This window comes from Denticeps clupeoides, chromosome 7 (assembly GCF_900700375.1).
Source record: "Denticeps clupeoides chromosome 7, fDenClu1.1, whole genome shotgun sequence".
In the NCBI taxonomy this organism is placed as follows: Eukaryota; Metazoa; Chordata; class Actinopteri; order Clupeiformes; family Denticipitidae; genus Denticeps; species Denticeps clupeoides.
The window spans coordinates 18747617-18768897 of record NC_041713.1 but is presented as its reverse complement, the minus strand read 5'-3'; the positions used below and the strand labels follow the sequence as shown (position 1 = coordinate 18768897).

The following is a 21281-nucleotide window of genomic DNA, read 5'->3' as shown; positions in this document are numbered from 1 at the left end:
CCTCAGCTGGCTTGCCTGTGGCAGCAACAGCGCAGACGTCTCCAAAGATCCTGGCCTGCTGGGAAAATGAGGGGGGAAAAAAGCCCGGAAAAATTTGCAGGTCATGTTACAAGCGAGAGCAGGTCTTTTTGTATGATAAGGTGAGTCCAGTACCATCTGTGAGGACTGAGGACATCCCACGGACCAAGATCTTGTGACCAGCCACTCTGAGCAACAGCACCTGCTTCATGTCTGCGCTAGAAGGACACATGTGCCCGGCAGGAGCACAACAAGAAAGCCCTTTTTGCAAAAATATGACTGAACTACACATGTGGCTACCCACCCCTCCACCCACCCAAGTGCATCAAGGTGATTCAGGGACCCCTTTGTGTCGACAGCCATCACCACCTGACCCACCAACTAAAACCCAGACTCCCACCAATACTCCATTAGTGCCTCTTGAAAGAAGGGCTTCTATATACAGTACAGGCCAAAAGTTTGGACACACCTTCTCATTCAATGTGTTTTCCTTATTTTCATGACCATTTATGTTGGTAGATTCTCACTGAAGGCATCAAAACTGAACACGTGGAGTTATGTACTAAACAGAAATTGAATGAGAAGATGTGTCCAAACTTTTGGCCTGTACTGTATATATAACCAAATTATTATTATTATTAATAATAATTATTGTCCTTTTTTTTTTTACAGATTTCTTTGATGAGTATGTAAACATTGGATATATTAACTTTAACTAGTTTAACTTTAGAAATATACTTTGCCTGTCCTTCAACATGAACAAAGACATTTTTTGTGAAATTATTATGAAACACAGAAGAATACATCCCTGAGGTTCTTGGGTGCACCTGTGATATTAGGTAGGAATAAATCATATATAATCAAATAAGGCCTTGCGGCATGTAACACAAGCAAGTGTGAGTGTGGTGAAGGTCTTCGGATACTCGGGTCCTCTTCTTCCTTCCTCTTGGTACACAGCAGGACATGTAACAGGAGTGCATTGTAGTATACGTATGTTCTCCTTAATGACATCCCATTACATGGACCTCAGACATCAATACTTAACTCCACCAGACTTCTTCTGCTTCAACCCACTGCGCTCAGCCTCCGTGTTGAACTGTTAGAAACACTGAGCATCTGCCTCATCTGATCAAATGTAAATGGGGTTTATGAGATTAGTGCAGTTTAACATAACACTAATAAAATCTGTTTTTATTAACTGAAAAATATCACAGATATGCCTATGCATAACCTGGACATGCTCATTTATGCTGTTATATCCAGAACGGTTCTCACAGACACCAAAAGAACCAAAGGAACTGCTAGCAGGTACCCCAACTGGAACAGCTTTTAGAAATGATATACATTTTTAAAGCACTGTAATATTCACTGATGCCTCTGGATAACAGGGCAGCCAGTCATTTTGTAAATATCTCATTTATTCATTTGATGTTATTTCTCTTTTGTTTTCTGCATAATTTTTGCTTTATTGTTTCGTCCAGTATTTCTTTTTCCACATTTGAATTGCCCGTGTGTATAGAGTATGGTACATTAATGAACTTGCATGTATAGGTCTTTTGGAAGTGTCTTGAAGTTGAGCTTTATTGTCATTTCTATATATACATGCTATATACATGTTAGACAGAACATAGTAAAATGAAATAACGTTTCTCCCGAACCTGGTGCTACATGTTACATTTGAACGATTAGACAAAGTTACAAATTGACATAAAGTGCATGTGTGTGACAGACAAACTGGCCTACAGTGCAGTGCAAAAAATATGTAGACACCAACGAGACAGTCAGCGCTAAACAGGTGAAATGAATAATAAATGTGCGAAGTAAAATAGTGTAAATAGTACTGCTTTCACAGATAATATCACTCAGTATAACAGAGGTAGTGTGTATGTGTCAGTCCAGAGTGGAAAGTTCCTGGCAGTGAGGGCCTAAATGCTTCGGTACCATTTTCAGGATGGGAAGAGTGCATGTGAGGGAGGTGTAGAGTTCTTCACAATGCTGGTGGCTTTCCGGATGCAGCGTGTGTGGTAAATGTCCATTTTGGAGGGAAGAGAGACTCCCGTGATCTTCTCAGCTGTCCTCACTATCTGCTGTAGGGTCTTGCGGTCCAATACGGTGCAGTTCCCAAACCAGACAGTGATGCAGCTGGTCAGAAAGCTCTCAATGATCTCAAGACACTGTTGGGCTTTCTTGCCAGTTGAGCTGGTGTTGAGAGCTCAGGAGACGTTCTCCTCTAGATGAACACCGAGGAACTTAGTGTTCTTGAGATCCATTGATGGGTGGTAGGGCTACTAGGGTGGTAGTAGCCTAGTGGGTAACACACTCGCCTATGAACCAGAAGACCCGGGTTCGAATCCCACTTACTACCATTGTGTCCCTGAGCAAGACACTTAACCCTAAAAATTGCTCCAGGGAGACTGTCCCTGTAACTACTGATTGTAAGTCGCTCTGGATAAGGGCGTCTGATAAATGCTGTAAATGTAAATGATGTTCAGTGGAGAGTGGTCCCTCTGTTGTCTTCTGAAGTCACCAATGATCTCCTTCGTTTTGTCCACATTCATAAACAAGTTGTTGACCTTGCACAAGTCTGTCAGTTGGTGTACCCCCTCTCTGTACCCCCTCGCTGGATTCCCGATCCGCCATGGGGCCACTGAGGTGCCACTGAACAAAGCACCGTCACCACACACTGCTCCCCGGGCGCTTGTCATGGCTGCCCACTGCTCACTCAGGGTGATGGGTTAAATGCAGAGGACAAATTTCACTGTGTGCATCGTGTGCTGTGCTGCTGTGTATCACATGTGACAATCACTTCACTTAACTTTACAAATTTGCCTTGCCTCCCCTGGAGCTGCTTTTGCAGCTTCTGATGGTACAATAAGACATTCTGTAGCAGTACAACACAACCACTGCACATTTATAAACCCAGCAGCTTTTTTCAACTTCTCAAATGACCAGAAGCCTCTTTTTGCCGATGCACAGGTGCAGAGGTAGACATGCTGTCCTCCCCTGTGCTCTGAGTCCACTCCTTGCTCACAGTGACTTTGCGCTGAACAAGCAAGAGGATGTGGGTCTATAAATTGGACAGATGTGCTAGATGTTCCAGACATAAGAAAAAAATGCACATACTTTTTTGGAATATGTCATCAATACATTATCATCAGGCTATAAAAAAAAGGATACTACAGGTAAACCTTAGTTTGTAGTACTACTAATTTTACCCGCTTAACCCAAACCCAGTCTAATACTGGTTCCACTAAGATTTGGTCTGACAGGAGGCTGGGCAAAATATGAAGCATATGTTCAGCATACCAGTTGTGCAGTGTAACCTTTAAAAGTGGCATTTTAAATATAATTAGTTGCATTACTGCTGGTTTGCTCTGTGCCGTGGCTGGATATGGAGCAGTGGTCTGCTGCACATTCAGACCTGTAGCATGTCACGCACACACAAAGTGGCATCCACATGTTTCGGCCACGATAGGATAGAAAATGATCATGATAAATAAATATATGTGGTATTCTATTTCATCGTTTATCGTCCCTTGCTCCCCATGTTAGACATATGCAAACAAATGAACACGTCACCAAGGGTTCTACGGGGGGCCACTGTTCACACTGCAGTATGTGTGTGGCCAATGTAGCGTAATGACTCAGACACAAACCACCCAAATTTCACTTGTCATGAGCTACTTTGGACCCTGCTGCTGAGCTGAATCAGTCTTTTGTGTCCAGGCTCTATTGAAAGTCCATTGACAGACTGTTTGTGGTTTTGGACTAATCTATGCAATGAATGTGATGACTTTTCAGTGGTTGAGATTTGCAGTGGTGTGTATTTTGTGTGTATTACGTACCTGAAAACACTGCAGAAATTTACTAGAAGAACTATAAAACAATCCCTTCAATTTTATCTGTACTTTATTTAAACTTTTGGAATGAAAAATGAAATCAGTTTTTTGGCAAGTTTATCATGTCCCCTCATGTTTGATGAGCGGAGGCTGCATCTGTTTACACACGGTGTGGGCTAGCTCCATTTCTGCATGCACACATTGTCCTCTCATTCGCCCGACTATTTATTCAGAGGCAAAAACAAACAGGTTTATTTATCCCCGCAGGTTTGTTCCTGATGTTAGATTAATAACCGCCCACAGGAAAGCGCGCTACCAATATTCAGCACCGCAACCCGCCCTGAGCTTCTAGCGTCAACCGAACAAACTAGGAACTAGAAACTCTTACATTACAACCTACTCTTACAGTACTCTATCACAGTCCATCAAGGTGCTGTCCGAATAATCAGTAAAGCAATTATCCGTAAGTCATGGTGGTAACTTGTGAAGAAGCCTAGAACCTCTTTTAATTCACATTATTTTTTATTTCATTGTCCATTTCCAACATCAATGAGACCTTAATCGTAAATAACAGATGATTTCCCCTGTTTTTTTTTTTTTTTGGTTCTATTAACTTCGAACACTTTGACATGCTAGTGTTACCCAGTACATCCTTCAGCTGTAAATATGGTTCCAGGAATTGACGTTTTTTGGTAGATCCCTGCTTTTGGAGAGAACTGTTTGTTTTGGCTGTCATGGCAGTCCCTACATGAAAACAAGGCCATGAATGGTTGCTGAAATCAAATTTCTGTAGGAAAGTGAAGGCAGTTCGCTTGTAGTTACGTCACTGTGTCAGTGAAACCAGGAAGTCATCAGGCGTACGACTTGATGGCTCCGAACTCAGCAGTTTTTGAAATGCGTGCTGTCAACGTCCCTCAGATCCTGACCCGCCAGACTTGTGGGGCTGCTGCACGTGATGTTGTTATACACCGTGACCACGGTGTGCGGCTCGTCTCCCTCGGCCAGAGTCTCCACTTGGCGGGGACAGGCCTGTGGCTTCCGAATGCAGTATTCCCTCAGGGCCCGGGCGCTGCAGTCACACTTCCAGCGGTTTCCTGACAGCCAGAGCTTGTCCATGTGATCTGGAATGGCGGCCGGAAGGCTGCTCAGCATGTTGTCCTTCAGGTTGAGGTACCGCAGCCTCGACAGCAGCTGCATGGTTCCATTCAGCAGGTACTCCAGACGGTTGGTGGAGAGGTCCAGCCAGGAAAGGCGCTGTAACGGTAACAGGGCATCAGAAGGAAGTTGTCGGAGCTGATTGTTCGACAGAAGCAGATAGTCCAAGTTCTTCAGGCCGTAAAAGGTATTGGAACATAGGGTAGAGATCTTGTTGAACCTCAGGTCGAGCTGCTGCAGGCCTTGGAGATCTGAGAAACTCTGACGCTCCACCACAGAAATGTTGTTGTCCTGAAGGAAAAGTCGGCGCAGCCCTGAAAGACCAGTGAAGGCTTGGGTGGTTATTTTTGTCAAGCACCCTTTGTCCAAGTGGAGACTGTGCAGCTTCGACAGGCCCCTAAAGACATGGTCTGGCAGGCTGAGGAAACAGCTCCTCGACAGGTTGATCACGGCGACATGTGAGAGGCCGGAGAAGGTGCCCATACGTGCCGAGTGAACCTGGTTGTGGTCCAGCTCCAGCATCTCCAGGTGACCCAGACCATCAAAGATCCACTCTCCCAGGACTGCTATTTTGTTGTGACTTAGTCGTAGCTCCTCAAGGTTCTGCAGATCCCGGAAGGTTCCTGCCCTGAGGCTGGCGATGGAGTTGTTGGAAAGACGTAGCACGTGTAGACTATGAAGGCCCAGAAATGTCTCCTCGTGGATCACAGACAACCGATTGTTGGTGAGATCAAGCCATCGCAAGGACTTCATGCCAAAAAATGCCCTTGGCACCATAGTCGTGATCTGGTTCTGTGCTAAATAAAGCTTCTGTAGCTTTGAAAGTTTCAGGAACACATTGGCCTTAATGACCTTCAAGACGTTCCCTGTTAGGTCAAGTTCCTTCAGCTCGGTCAGGCCCTGGAACAACTGTGGCTGCAGGTAGGCAAGGCGATTCCCCGCCAGCACTAGTTCTCGAAGGCCATGCAAATCCTGAAAAAGCGCATCAGGCAGCACAGAGAGAGAATTCCAGCCCAGATTGAGAAGCCACATGTTGGAGAGGCCAGCAAACAGCCTCTCCTCAATCCGCGCCAGTTGGTTGTTGTGGAGACTCAGCGATGCGAGGTTCGGCGTGTTTTGGAAGACGGCTGCCGGTAAGGTCCGAATGCTGTTACGTTCCAAATGGAGGTGCGCAAGAGCGCGCAGCCCACGGAAAACCTGGGCATCCAACACGCAAAGCGGGCCACGCTGCAGGTTCAGGAAGTGTAGACTGCTCAGGTGACTGAAGGCACCAGCCGGGAGCGACGGGAACAGATTCCCGTCCAGCCACAGTGAATGCGTGGACGAGGGGATGTCCGAGGGAACCTGGGTGAGGTTGCGCGAACTGCAGTAAACACCGAGGTCTATGCTGTAGTACTCGGTCAGACAGGTGCAGCCGTTGGAGCAGGGAACGGGCTCCTCTGTGGGCTTCTCGGCGGAGGTGGCTGGGTCTGCTGCGATCAGTGATGTCCCCAGCGCCCACAGGATCAGCAGCACGGGGGCGTCCATCTCGGCTGAATTCAAATGAAGACACATGGTGATGAGGACAGACACAGGGTAATGAGCACATTCACATTTACCGCATTTATCAGACGCCCTTATCCAGAGCGACTTACAATCAGTAGTTACAGGGACAGTCCCCCCCTGGAGACACTCAGGGTTAAGTGTCTTACTCGGGATCACAATGGTAGTAAGCGGGGGGACGTTGTGGTCTTCTGGTCGTAGGTATGTTACCCACTAGGCTACTACAACCCCCCCATTAAGATGGGTGCTAGTGGCTTCAGTCTTGATGCTACTAGTTAGTCCATAAAGCTTTTGCCGTGAACCTTATTTTATCCATTTTATTAAGCGACATGCTTAACCCTACGTTGCTGAACAGTGAACATTTTACTAAAAAAAGCAAAATAATCCACGATTAGCTGAACAGCTAAACAAAAAAAAAAAGTCAAATATTAACCCTCTTCTTTTATTTTATTATTTGGGCCATTGTTTCGTGATTCCTATTGGTTGCAGTATGGTCTTACCTTTTGTGACAGCAGGCTCTGAGGATTCGGTCAGTCAGAGAATGAGTGGCATGTGTGTGTCCGTGTGTGTGTGTGTGTGTGAGGGTTAACATGCTTTTACCTTCCATGTCATGGCAAAAAAAAAAAGAAGAAGCCAGACCCACAGCACTGTCACCCAGTTAACCTCTTCATTCCTGAAAGTTATCCTGCAATCACACTTTTTCCCTCCAAAAAGTTATTCTTATCAAATTGAACACAGCAATGTTTTCCCATCTTAAATAATTAACATTCCAATGTATGAAGTGAATGATATTCCACAACGCGTGAATTTTCGTAGCTTATTTATGCAATGCATGACAAAACAGGCCTGCTGAAAAGATATTTGAGTATAGTTTTGTGGGGTTTTAGTTGGGGTGAATGGTGAGCGAATCTTTCTGAATCAACGTTCCGCTGACTTTCATGAATGCTCTGCGCAGCGTGCAGTGTTTACCAAAGCAGGGTCCTGTTTACTTTACAGTAGATTCCTACAGTTGCCCCACGCACTGTAGATTTCTTTTAGAAAAAGTGGAAAGACACGGCTTTCACCCCTTTGTGCATAATTTTAGCACGATCGTTTGAGAGCCGACAGCATTGTGGAGCCTACTTTTTGTTCGAGTGGAGTTAATTATGCAACAACACTTGTAATCAAGGTGCAGTTGCATTCAAGGAGATAATCTGGCACCAGCAACAAAAAAAGCCTTGGCAATAATTTAGCAAACATTTACAAGAACTGATGTGCAAAAACAGACCTGAACTTTCGCTTCACTTAAACTCACTTTCGACCAAAGGCAGGATCACACACACACACACACACACACACACACACACACACACACACACACACACAGCTGGAACAGTTCCAAAACACAGCCAAACACGGAGAGCCCCGCTGTCCGTCCGTGTCATTGATGAGAGTGCATATTCAGCACGGCTAACCTTTGGAATTTCATCCATGGGGGTGAAGACGTGAGCTAACACACATTAACGTGTTGCAAGACCGGTGAACTAATCATGGAGGTCTGCCTACAGGCAAACACTGTCCGGCGAGAAACCGGATCTGAAGAGTCGGCAAACATGCGCTGAACCTGAAGTTTAAATTGTGCGTATATGTACAGACAGGGGAGTAATATGCACTGTGACAGCGTATTACATTTACAGCATTTACCAGACGCCCTTATCCAGAGCGACTTACAATCAGTAGTTACAGGGACAGTCCCCCCCTGGAGACACTCAGGGTTAAGTGTCTTGCTCAGGGACACAATGGTAGTAAGCGGGGTTTGAATCTAGGTCTTCTGGTTCATAGGCGAGTGTGTTACCCACTAGGCTACTACCACCCCGCGTATTATGCCGCGCCTCCATGTTTGATCATCGTCTGTGACACTAGTTCTTTTCATATATATCACAGCGATGACATTTACTGAGTCAGAAAGGTCATTCCAGCACAAATTCAGTATATTTAAGTGTCGTGTTCTCGGTGGGTCGGCCACATGTCCCTCAAAACATCAACAGACCACGTTCCACCGCAGAGCAATAGGGGGCAGTGCAGCTTTACAAAATGAAGGGAGTCCTGCCATTAATGATAACCGTATTACGGCCTCACTCTCATTTACAGACCTTCTACATTTATTTTTGCAGGATACATTTGTTGGTGTGGGTTGTTTTGCATGTTAAACTGTAATGGCCATTTGGAGTCATTAAGGCTGTCTGCTCTCTTAAATGTTGCTCGTGAGTTGGAGTCGGAACAGATGCCAGGCAGATTTTTTTTTTTAAAGCATCTCAGTGCATCTAGAAGAGTGGAAAGCATTTCAGAAAACCTCCATCTGCTCTCCGGTTCTTTACAGCTTTCTGACGGAACTTGCCAGGCTATCCAGCTGAGCCTGTCTTCATTGATTTTCATTTAATTGATTAAGGGACGGATTAACAAGGCTGATGATGTCTCGCATGTCAGTAATCTCTAGACCATTTGTTCACGTCGCCTTTAAGGAGGTGGCTGACTTTGACTTACTGTTGAATACCAAGCTCAGCCGGTAAATTGGCCCAGCAAAGCTGCTAAATTGGCGCCGTGTGTCATGATGCTAGGTGAGGATTGTCAGGATCCTCTTCATTAGAAAAAAAAAAGCTGCTGTTTTTATTTCTCCATCGTTTAAAAAGTGAAATGGAGATGGAAAAGGCTGAAGTTGGGAATGCTGGAGGCTCATCTGCCACAGGGCCTGTAATGATCGCCGCCGCCGCCGCTCCCGTGACAAACAGCTCTAATTGGCTCATTCCCCCGTACTCAGCGGTACTTGGAGGTTTTGCTGGCTGGCAGGCGCGTGAGTCGGCTTCACGGGAGGCCCGGGCGGCGCCGGAAAAGTTTGCCGCTCGCTGAGCAGAGGAGGGGAGTCGCTCGACCTGAAGGGCAGCCGGGTGTCAGTCCACCGTTCATGTGCTGAGGGAGGCTCCGTTATGTAGATTACCGCATAGTGACCGTAAAAGCAAGGACATTTAAAGCTGAAAGGTCTGTTTCACGCATCTCGTCCTCTGACAGCTAATTCTACATTGAAGGCGCCATGTTGGGCAGGAATTTTATGTGAATTTGGTAACTCATACTGCCAGGCCATATGGAATGCCACAGCATGCATGTGTCCTGAGGGAAGGTGTAGAAATTGCAGGTTTTTTTTTTTTTTTTATGTGAAGTGATTGTCACATGTGATACACAGCAGCACAGCACACAGTGCACACAGTGAAATTTGTCCTCTGCATTTAACCCATCACCCTGAGTGAGCAGTGGGCAGCCATGATTATGAGACCGCTTCCTTAACCGTTAGGCCACCACTGCCCCAGCAGGGATGGTCGATAGTGGACGGAGTGATGAAGGGTGTTTTGGGGAGCTGTTGAGGGGTCTCCCTCGGTTTGATAGGTAGGCTGTTCCTGACGCCAAGGTGAAAGTAAAAGAACATCTGCACTGTCCTACTTGGAATACGACGAGAACAGCCATTAACCTTGAGGGTGTCTAGATAGCAGTGAAACTGTATCATTTAATTATCTTTCCACATGTTTACAACTCCCAGCCTTCGCCCTGCATCCCTGCATCCGTCTCTTGCCGGCTTGCGTGCAGGCGAAAATAAATGATGTTGGATGATGCTGGAACACTCGGAGCCAATGGGACGGGGATAATTAAAACCTGAGCTGGTGCTGTCGTTTCAGCGATCATGAATCATGGCCATACAAGCAAAATATTTCGGTGTAATTATCAAACTGCCTTGTTTATGTTGTTTTGCATTTGAATGACTGAATTGGTAATGATCTTTGTGATGACTAATGTAATAAAAAAAATTCCTTCAGGGTATCATCATTTTACATCATTTCTTTTTCTGACACCAGCATTGATTCATAATGATGAGTTGTGAAATTTATAGCATGTGACCAGATAAAACTTTTGGAAACCAAAATGAATCATCAACACCTTTGCACACTGAGGGAATTAGTTTCAAACTGCCGTTATGCACCAAGCTTTGGATTTCTTTGCCCTTGCAATGTAAGGCATTCTCTGGAATCTATATATTGAGGAAGACTATGCCTTTTCTTGCTGCGTAATTATTTCTGTCTTTCGTGAGGTGCCATGATTGACAGCTCTCATTCACAATACTTCCTCACTCTGGATGATTTAAATGTTCAGTGGTCAATACCTCAGCTTTCTTGTTTTAGCTTTTCCTTTATATAACTCCTGAGGACCTGACATCAGTAAACAGGCCTCATGCAGAGCACATAGCGGCAGTTAGAAAATGAGAGTAAGTCAGTTTAGTCCTGCCAGTTGCTGTACCACCCCGCAGCGTGATGTGAATCAGAAGCAGATGGATTGGGTCAAATTGGACCGCCAATTTTACTCAGGTCTGCCTTCCGGAGGTACCTGCTGGGAACAAAGTGGCCATGCCTCCCCGTGGCCATTCTCCTTCTCCGGGGTTGTGCACGAAGTTACTTGCTGCAGGTACTGGGGACTGAGGGGAGAAAAGGTCCATGGACGCATTCTCCAGTGCTGATTCTGGTCGAAATGGTGAATCAGACGTCCATTTAACCACAGAGGCGGGAGACAGGAAACCTTTTAAGCGCCTTCCTTTCCTTCAGTAGAACCTTGTGGCCATATAATGTGTGCAGCAGTGAAAAGCAGTGCTAAAGAACTTACATTCAGTGTGTTATTATGTCCCTGTAAAGTGGTCGTTGAAATCATGCTCTTCATAAAAAGCCAAATGAAATGGTGCAAAAAACGATTGCCTGGAAATCACATCTGCTGGGTTGCTATTTGCTAAATGGGTGACAGTTATTTATGGGTTTAATTTTGCATCTAGTAGTATAAACAGAATCCACCTGCAGTTGTGGCTATTACTTTCATTTGGATATTTTATTAAAAAATAGATGATTTCTTGCCTAAGAATGTCCTAAATACTAATTGACTTGTATATGTGCTTATATGTCCAGATAAGTCACACATAATCATGGGTGGTAGTAGCCTAGTGGGTAAGACACTTGCCTATGAACCAGAAGACCCAGGTTCAAACCCCACTTACTTCCATTGTGTCCCTGAGCAAGACACTTAACCCTGTCTCCAGGGGGACTGTCCCTGTAACTACTGATTGTAAGTTGCTCTGGATAAGGGCGCCCGATAAATGCTGTAAATGTAAAATAATCATCTTTTCGAATGCACTAGCAATCATTTTTATGTAACCACTGAGACATGAAGGTTGACAGTAGCATATTTTATATTAACATTAGATGAAAAGCAAGTGCTTTCACATCTTTGCCATGCATTAGCAGCTTCACACCGATTAAGAGTTTTAGAATTCTCAATTCTAAATTCTCAATATGAGATTGGTGTTAACATGTAACTAATATTTAGAATTTGATATCTAAATATCCTATAGATATTTGTCATAAAATGACAAACATTTGTCACATTGTTTCCTTTTCATTGTTAACCACGCAACATACACAATATTCAGAGTCAGATGGCTTTCACTGTTCAAAAAGTGATGCATCCTTAAATCAAGGCAATGTTTGACAACCTATAGAAATTGTGGAAATGATGTAGGACTGCACGATTTGGGAAAAAAGTCATGTTGCAATTATTGAGATCAATATTCCAATATGCAATTGCGATAATGGCACTTCCTTGCCTAGCAATAAAAACTCATATAAAATGACAAATTACTAAATCTTTACATCACTGCAAAGGTTATTTTTACAATACTGCAGCTTAATAAAAAATACACAATAAACACATAAATAAGAATTTCTAATAATTAAATAATACATTAATTTTAAGAAAGATGTACTACATATAGTAATATAAAAGAACTGCTGGATATAAATAGGATAATTAGGCCTGTACAAATTTGCCGTGTTGCCTCATGTTGTAGCATTTGTAAAAAGATTTGTAAAATGTGCAGGGTGCTTTAAGAAAGCTGTGTTGTTGTACGGAGTGGGTGTGGCTTTGAATGGTTAAAAATGGAGTATGGACTGAGATGTGATAGATGTGTTAGCACCAGTTGTAACGTTATATACGTTGTAAATGCAGGATTCCGGACTGCAGCCTTTAGCCTCACCAGCATTATAGATGAAATTTGCCATTAAAACTAACCCAAGTCCAACGTGACAAGTACTGCATTTTAAAAGTCTGTCTTTCTTTGCAGGATAATTAAAATCACGTGATGAAGTTAAAATCACGTGATCAACTTAACATTTCAATAAAAAACAACAGTTAATAAAACTAATTTACAAAATACAAAACACTTTACCTATCACAAAACAAATATACAAGCAGCAAATTATACGGAAAGAGAGGTACTATAGACCAGATGTTCATGTTTGCAGACTGATCAACCTGATCGTACCAAGATTTACAGCCCCGACTCCAATCCAGAACACGACAGGAATAGTTAACAAAATAAACGTAAAGTGATTGTCACGGTGATACACTGTACTTTCATGCCATTTAGCAGACGCTCTTATCCAGAGCGACTTACAATCAGTAGTTACAGACACAGCCCCCCCCTTAGGGTTAAGTGTCTTGCTCAGGGACACAATGGTAGTAAGTGGGATTTGAACCTGGATCTTCTGATTCATTGGCGAGTGTGTTACCCATTAGGCTCCAACCCACGCAGCACAGCAACAGGGTGCACACAACAAAAAGTGTCCTCTGCTTTTAACCCATCACAATTAGTGGCCAGTGGGCAGCCATGAAAGGCGTCCGCAGTGTGTGGGGATGGTACTTTGTTCAGTGGCACCTTGGTGGTTCTGGATTAAAACCAGCAACCTTCTGATTACAGGTCCACTTCCTTACATCACCCAGTAGACCAGGGGCACTATGGCATTACACCCACTTAAAGGAACAACTCCAGGGTGCCAGGCAGGTTCACCAGAGATCTCCTTTCCTGTAGAGAGACAGGGTGAGGAAGGATGGAGAGAGACAGGCGTAAAGAGAAAGTTGGAGGATCTTCCATCACTGGACTAGGGAGCATCTTATGAAGGAAATTCAAAATATGCTGGAACAAATGTGAGGGGAATCAGGAAGACAGGATAAAGACATGCTGCCACCTGGTGGGCCAGGGACGCCATGGCATGATAGCATGCTTTCTATGCCCACACATTGTGTGCCCTTAATTGGGTTGGTGGTGGGGGGAAAAGTGAAAGAAAACAGCCAAGGTGGATATTAAAATTGCTCTTTAATAAGCAGGCCCTGATTAAAACGTTCATTATTGCGGAGGAGTGCGGCTGATTGGATCTGCGAGCCTCGTTCGCTTGCGAATTCTCCCGGACCTCAGCGTCACCCCCCCACCCCTCCTCTCCATGAGCACATCCATAATGACTGTTTAATAAAGATCCTTCTCTACTCCAGGCCCAGTGAAACACACACCATGAGATGTGCTGGTGGAGATAAATGTGAAGCGCTGTGCTGATTTCCGCAGCCTCTCTCCCATGGCCAGATTGTAAAATAATAACCGCAGCGCGTGCTTTAAATAAGTCTGTAGTGTGCATGTGTTATTGCTTCTCTATGCCGTTTGATGAAGGCTTTTTCTGGGACTGGGGCTCACGGGTGCCGAGGAGGAGATTATGATATTTAGAAACGAAACTCATTAGTTCAAACCGACAAAAAAATCCTGCTTCTTGAGCCATGTTTCTATAATTTTAATGAACCAGCCAATATTGGCAATGGAGAAGAAGCCTGTTGTAATCTGTGTGTTTCCAGGTCCTTTGGTCTTCCAGTTACCTCTGAAATTTCCAATATTCCTGTCACTGCACCTTTGAGTTTTGTGTTGTTAGACAGTTGTGCACATTATTTGTCTGCAATAATTTGACTGTCATTAATTTCTACTCTGATGCAGGCTGTCAGTGGAAGGTGACAGTGTATGTGTTTAGTGCACAAGGTGTACATTGGTTACAATGCTAACTTCATCTACTGTCCAGCCCAGTGGATGCTGCTGCATTAATGTGGACAAGACTTGAATCTTACGTGTTTTTTTTGCTGTTTTGTTCCTGTCATTTCAGGTTGGTCTTTGTTTATCCCTTGTTCCCCTGTTTTCTTGTTTTTTGGTGATTATTAAAATCCCCTCTGCTCCTCATTCCCCATCTCACCCGGTGTCGCGACAAACATAAAAATTATTCACACATATTGTCACAATATCAACATTGATTAAATTTTATTTAGCTGTGATCATGCTCAGCTGGGTTGATATGATCTGGGATAAAATCAAATGATCGTTTTTGGTTGCAAATCGTGTACTGGGGGAGATTATAATTGGGTGTGGCAAAACCTTTAAATTCCCTCCCAGAATGTATCTGAAGACTACAGGATACGTTGCTACCAGACATAGCACAGCTAGTGGGAATTCCAGTCTACAGTTGTGTTCAGCTTTTATGCAGGGCAGACAGTGTTGACAAGTAACTTTACAGCAAATGTCATCATTATGCAAATGTTCTAAAAACATTTTAGACAAATGTCCTGTCAACTGTGCTGGTCTTTTTTGAAAACTAAATCGTATATATTGCTTTATTCCAGACATGGTTCAACAAAATATTCTGCAATACCATAGATTCACACGCTTTTATAGTTATTCATTAAATAATTTCTTTGAAGGTAAGTCTTGTTTAGGCGTAATTTAACGTTACACCTCTCACATGCTCCATAGGGGAGATCTTCCCATGTATGGCTCTCCACGAACAGGCTTTTAATGGATCAGAATCAGATCTCTGCATCACATGTCCAGGAGGCAGACATAGTTTCTTCTTCTAACCTATCTATCCCTCATGAAGTAATGAGATTTCTCCATTCCTGAAGCTCTGTTTTGTTGCTACATCATTATGACCGTGAGGGTCTGGGAGGCAGTCCCTTGCGTCTGGTGTATAAGATTTTGGTGTATAAGCCAGAAATTTGATTACCCTCTTATTGTACTCTGTTATCCTGTCTCTTTTCTGGGAAAAAGCGTGGATGCCTGTAGAATGGTCACACTGGGAAGCTGAAGGCTGAAGTCATCTTGTGTGTGCTTCTTCAGTCAAGTTGTTTGACAAATCTCTATTCCTGCCTTCTGCCCAAAACTTTCTGCAAGTCTCCAGACCTAGAAGGGTGTTTCTATTTTTTTCATCCTTTTTTTTCAATTTAGCAATTTTGATAATTATGATTAATAATTATAAGAGTACCAAAGCATTCATGGGTGTGGTTAATTTATAAATATTTTTATTGCTTTTTGTTTGCGTCATGTTTGATCTATGAGATGGATACTACATTCACTAAAGCCAGAAACAGAACCTAAATAAACATGAAAAAGAACAGTGAAGAAATTTTAGGTCCAATTTATAAGACATCTTTTGTGCTTGAACTTAGATATACTCAGAAATAATTGTGAGTAATCACAATTAACTGCAATTAAATCATTAACCAGCTAACATTCCACAAAAAAATAACACATTTATTTGCATTGTGATAATATTTATAACTGTTTTTCAATGATTCTGAAAGTTTAAAAGACAAAAATTTACAGTATATCATGACATGAAAAAATGAATCATGATCGTACAGATACATGATCGTACAGATATATTTACCTATATCCCAAAATCTACATTTCAGGGCACCTGTCGATGAGGAGCAGCACAGGATCTGTCAGATATCACAAGTCCCCAGGAGCATTCGGACAGGAAGTGGTGACAGAACTTGCTGATGGAGAAGGGGTGTCTTCCCAAGGCTGCTGAATTTTTGAGGAGGGGGCGAGGGGGGTGAGATGGAGGAGGTGAGCTTACTTATGAAGAGCCTAGAAGCGTAGAACAAAAAAAAACACCCATGGACAGCTCAGCATTTGTGAAGTGTAATTAAGGCCTCAGTGGATTGTCTGCAATGCCACACTTAATGAGCTCAGACCTTTCACTGGGACCGTGTCAGGCAGTTACGTAAAGTGTGTTATTCCCACTTCTGAGGAATAAAATGCGGTTTGATCAGTGTGTAATAAATCCTCAAAGAGCGTTTACACTGTTTTATCTGATCCTGAAGTGGGAAAATGGCATTAAGCATTCACATAATGCCCTAACAGCACACTGTAAACTTTGCAACATGGCGAAACACTTTCAAGAAAGCTGAGATGTGTTCTGCCAGTAGTAACTTTGATCTGGCAGGGGTTTTATGCTGAGTTTTTGACAGTGAGTCAAACACTGAGTGTTGAACAGCACCACTAATACTTTTTGCTTTGCATAAGCTGGTAGTAGCCTAGTTGGTTTTACACTCACCTGTGAACCGGAAGGCCACAATGTCACAGGCTTACCATTGTGTCCCTGAGCAAGACATTTAAACCTCCAAGGGGACTCCCTATACTGATATACACTACCTATTACTGATTGTAAGTCATTCTGGGTAAGGGTGTCTGCTAAAATGCCACAAATGTAAAACACTGTTTTCACACTTCTGGCTTTCACGTAACAGAAATTGACATAAAAGGGAGTAAAAAATGGGTCTTTGAAAACACAGATCAGCTCCAATGTTCTGCATTTGTCAAACTAAAATGGTTTCTTCAGTTCTGAGGTAGCCCTGCTAGGAAACTAGGCAGAACTGATTTTGTAGCACTTGTCAAGCTTTGTTAAGTATGTAATGAAAAGGAAATATGGCATATGTACCAACTCTGATGAGTTTGAATTCCGAGCTGCCAAGGAGCCACTGATGCACTTGCTCTTGAGCCACACCACACACTGCTCCCCGGGTGCCTTTTATAGCTGCCCACTGCTTACAAAGGGTGATGGTTAAATGCAGAGGGCACATTCTGTTGTGTGTATCACAATGACAAATGTCAATCACTTTTTTCACTTCACTAATGGGGTGGGCACACATTTACCTGGAGTTTAATTCTGTACTGTAATGCTCTGTACACATCTGAGTAAATCCTCTCTTTCTACAGCTGGTGTCGAAATGCAACGACCACAAATAAACCACCAATATACCCACAAGTGGACCTCATGTCCTCACAAGCACAACTTAAGAAAAAATGAATCATTTACAACACCCAAAACCATGCTTAATTAGCTCACAGCGGTCAGGAGTGACCTCTACCAAGAGGCAGGCCTGTACGATCGAACATTTCCACAACACAGAGGCTGTAGATAATGATTCAGTTCTGCTCAGGAGGCTTCTGACCTGACTGTTTCTTTTTCTGGGTCGCATGTTGAGGTGCCCACAGTCTCCTTTACTGCCAAAGCATCCTTTAGCCAAGTTGTTCAGCCTTGCAGCTATATTTAGTCCTTCTCAGCCCACAGCCACACCAGATAGCCTGTGAGGGAGAGAGTTGCTCGAAGCCTTTGTCTCGACATCTGCAAGCCGCCGGAACTGAGCCACCGTGGTGATCATTGTGAACAGAGCTAGTTAAAGCAGCTGATGACCCAATTAAGAGAAGATCCGCCAATTAGCCGCGGGGGAAGGAGGACAGTCTGCTTTGTTGGTTCACAGGAATATTTCTGAACTCAAGAGTATACTCTAAGTTTTCTATGCATATCCCATTTCCTCATCTGGATGGAAAAGACCCTCTTTGGTGTTGCTGCAGTTTAATTATAATGATGCAGGCTGACTTCATCACAGCCTGTGATACACTGTCATTAAAAAAAAATTAAAATTTCCCTGGTCCCAGACAGCACATATGGTAACCAGCTGGCTTGTATGATTTAAAACATTAATCGTGTTAAAATGAATAGGAAAAATAACTAAAAACAAAGCCTAACTCTCAGTTTCTGTTGTCTAATGAGGAAGTGCCAGAGCTGCCTGACAGAAATGTTTTTGTGATAGATATCTGGCAAAAAAGTGTAGCGATTTTGAAGGGAATCCTATCTGATTTTATTAATAAATCACACTGTATGTGTGGAGATATTTAACATCATATCCATATTGGCAAATTAGGACATCCGTTGAAATAATCAAACTCAGTGCTGCACTCTTGTCACTGCTGTTATGTTATCAACAAAAAAGCTAGTGACCAAATATTATGACCCAAGAAAAAGGTATGTGTGTATGCATGTATTATTATTATTATTATTATTCTGTATTTATTTAACAAATGAACAAGATCAAGATGAAGATCATCTGCTATGTTCACATGTAATGCTCTAGGGCCACATGACCCCAGCAAACATCAGATCAAGCCAATGTATTATTACATTATTATCTTGAATGAATAACTTGTTGGTTTTCTTTGTTCATTTGCTAAAGTAATAGCATGCTATGAACAGCCCTTGTTTAATACTTATTGTCAAGACATCAAGGCGGAACAGCGAAGTAAGCGCATGTAGGATGAGATGAAGAGTTTTAAGAGATTCGATGTGGCATGTGGACACTCCTTGTCTAGCTCTACCAGGCCACTTCTGAGACTCAAAAACAGTGTACGTGTTCTGTCTAAATAATCTTATTTAGTTTAGGCAGCATCAGGTGATGAAGACAGTCAGTTTGTGATTCCTGGACTCCATATATCCCTCTATTGGTCTTGAAAGCCATTATTCCACTGCATGAAAAATCTACTGATTTAATAAGAAAGACCAAATATGCAATCATTTGTGTGTAGTACAAAGCATATCATTATGCTCCATTACTTGAATCCTTAATTTCCTGGGCGATTGCTACCTTAATGTGACTTTCTTCAGTTCACCTACATCAGCCTTGATAGGAACAGCTTTGTGCATTTCCTCGCCGATTGTTAGCTTGTCTTTCCTCCCCAAATTAGACTTTAAAGCATCAAAGACAGTCATTAGTCGCCAAATGTTGCTGTGATAATTGATTTGACCTTTTTGGTCCCCAGTTTATCCAGCTACATCGCTTGACATGGATTTCCGAAGCTGCATTAATTCATGTCAACTCCAGATCCTTTTCCGTATGGTCAGGAGGATTTATTTTCCATTAAGACCGTTAATCAAGCGGCCGAGCCCATTTGCATTTATTTACAATGACAGCTCATTAGAATGTGCTCAGTGTCGGGGGAATCTGTGTAAAGAGACCGCTGTCTGGCTAAAAGTAAATGATAGGATGATCTAACAGCAGCCTGCAAGGCGGACATAAATGAAACACTCTTTCTGATGTTCTGCATTCACACTCCGACAAACACAAGACTGGCAGCACCAGGCAGCGCAGTGCATTGCGACCCCTAAAATGACCCTGCTGGCAAGCGGCCGCTGATTGTTCACAATATTGTCAGAGTGCAGATTGATAGCGTGCACATTAATCTGGGAGGAAATGAAAAAAAAAAAAGACCAGCGCTTTCTCATTTGTAGTGAGAATCTGAGATGCACCATTTTTTGTCATGACATGACAAATCGCACAGCGTAATGTGTTTTGATGTAAAAGTCTGATGTGCGTTGTGCCACGGCGGAGGACTGACATTGCTATTTACCGTCTTGTTCCAACCCCCTCACACCTTTTCTCCCGTTCTGAGAAGGGTGAGTCGCTTGCATGATGCCCAAGGTTTCACATCAAACAAAGGAAACAAGTTTAAGATAAAAACTCATCCTGAAATGCCTTCAGGCTTTTTTAAAATTATGCAGGCTCAAAGGAACAATTTGACATTGCGCATTTACACAGTGTACTGGGGTGTGGAGTGGGGTGCAGAAACTCCCCTGAGGGGGAAAAAAAAAAGAATGCAATTTGGTCACAGCTAAAGTAACTCTGGAGGGTCTACTGTGATGCAGTTATTTGCAGCGTGGTTTCAGTAATTATAGTCTCTGGCTCTTTTAGAGTGTGTCATCACTGTCACGACCTCAGGTCTGGCGGTCGCATCGACCTGAGACTGCTGCTCTGAATTCAATCCCGACCTGTCAAAACCATCCGGTGGCTGTTCCAAATGCGAATGCTAAAGATCCCGAGTAAAAATCTAATGGGGTGATTTGTGCGATCGTGCCGTTTCTCCCAGAATCCCCCTGAGATGCATCTCATTGAAGCTGGCGTGTCAGTGGCACCTGGCCCCGTGGACGGCTGTTGAACGAGGTCGCTTCCAGAGTTAATGAGTCACCGTTTGTACACGCACATTATATAATCTCTTCTCTTTTCTCCATAGAGACCCGCTCAGGTCGAATTTTTTTTTTTTAATTTCTTTTATAATTTTATTTATTTATTTACTGCCATAAGTGGAAACTGTTTACACCAGGCCTTTCCATCTGATTAGATAACATTGCCCAATAATGTTTATGGCATTAAGTGCAGCTTGGCTTGCTTTTATTTTTAATTGACAGCTGGGTTGGAGTTTTGGAGTCTTATTATTATGTATTTTTTCAAGTCTTTCACGTACGCACATTTATTTTGGGTAAAAACAGTCACAGCTGCCACTTTAGAGCAAGTGGAGGGATTACTCATCATGGTTCCACTATTCATAATTACCTTCTACTTCCTGCCATGCATTCCTACTGTATTGCTTTGTATTATGGCACAGGTTCTGTTGAAACTGGCAAAATGGCTGGATCTCAGATAAGGGCCTGGTGGAATATTCAACAAAATTTGAGGTCTGTGATAATTGCTTGAGTTTGCTTCATAATTGCTTCAAAAATTTCCTGCTATATTTGCTGAAACACCTTCTCTTAATCATGAATTGGTTGTGCACAATAATTACCAATAATGGCACTGGCATGACAATGCATTGCTAAGTTTGAGCTAAAAACAGTTAAATATGCAGAGTGGCATCCAGGAATGCTTGTGGCATGTCATTTTGGCTAATCTGAAAAGCTTTTT

General features: G+C 43.0%; 2 protein-coding genes across 2 annotated transcripts in view; one reads left to right on the top strand and one right to left on the bottom strand.

Annotated features, from left to right (window-relative positions):
* The window catches only part of unkl (unk like zinc finger), a 33872-nt gene extending 17642 nt beyond the window's left edge, over positions 1–16230 (top strand). Inside the window, exon 15 of the mRNA XM_028986364.1 lies at positions 16173–16230. Within this exon, the coding sequence (XP_028842197.1) occupies positions 16173–16187 (15 nt within the window). The 3' untranslated portion in view covers positions 16188–16230. The remainder of the gene's footprint in view (positions 1–16172) is intronic.
* igfals (insulin-like growth factor binding protein, acid labile subunit) lies at positions 4266–7116 on the bottom strand. Its single transcript, XM_028986368.1, has 2 exons — positions 7055–7116; positions 4266–6544 (listed from the first exon to the last, which is right to left on the bottom strand). The coding sequence occupies exon 2, from the start codon at positions 6537–6539 to the stop codon at positions 4737–4739; it is 1803 nt and encodes a 600-aa protein (XP_028842201.1). The 5' UTR covers positions 6540–6544; positions 7055–7116; the 3' UTR covers positions 4266–4736.
* Positions 16231–21281: the final 5051 nt, after the last annotated feature.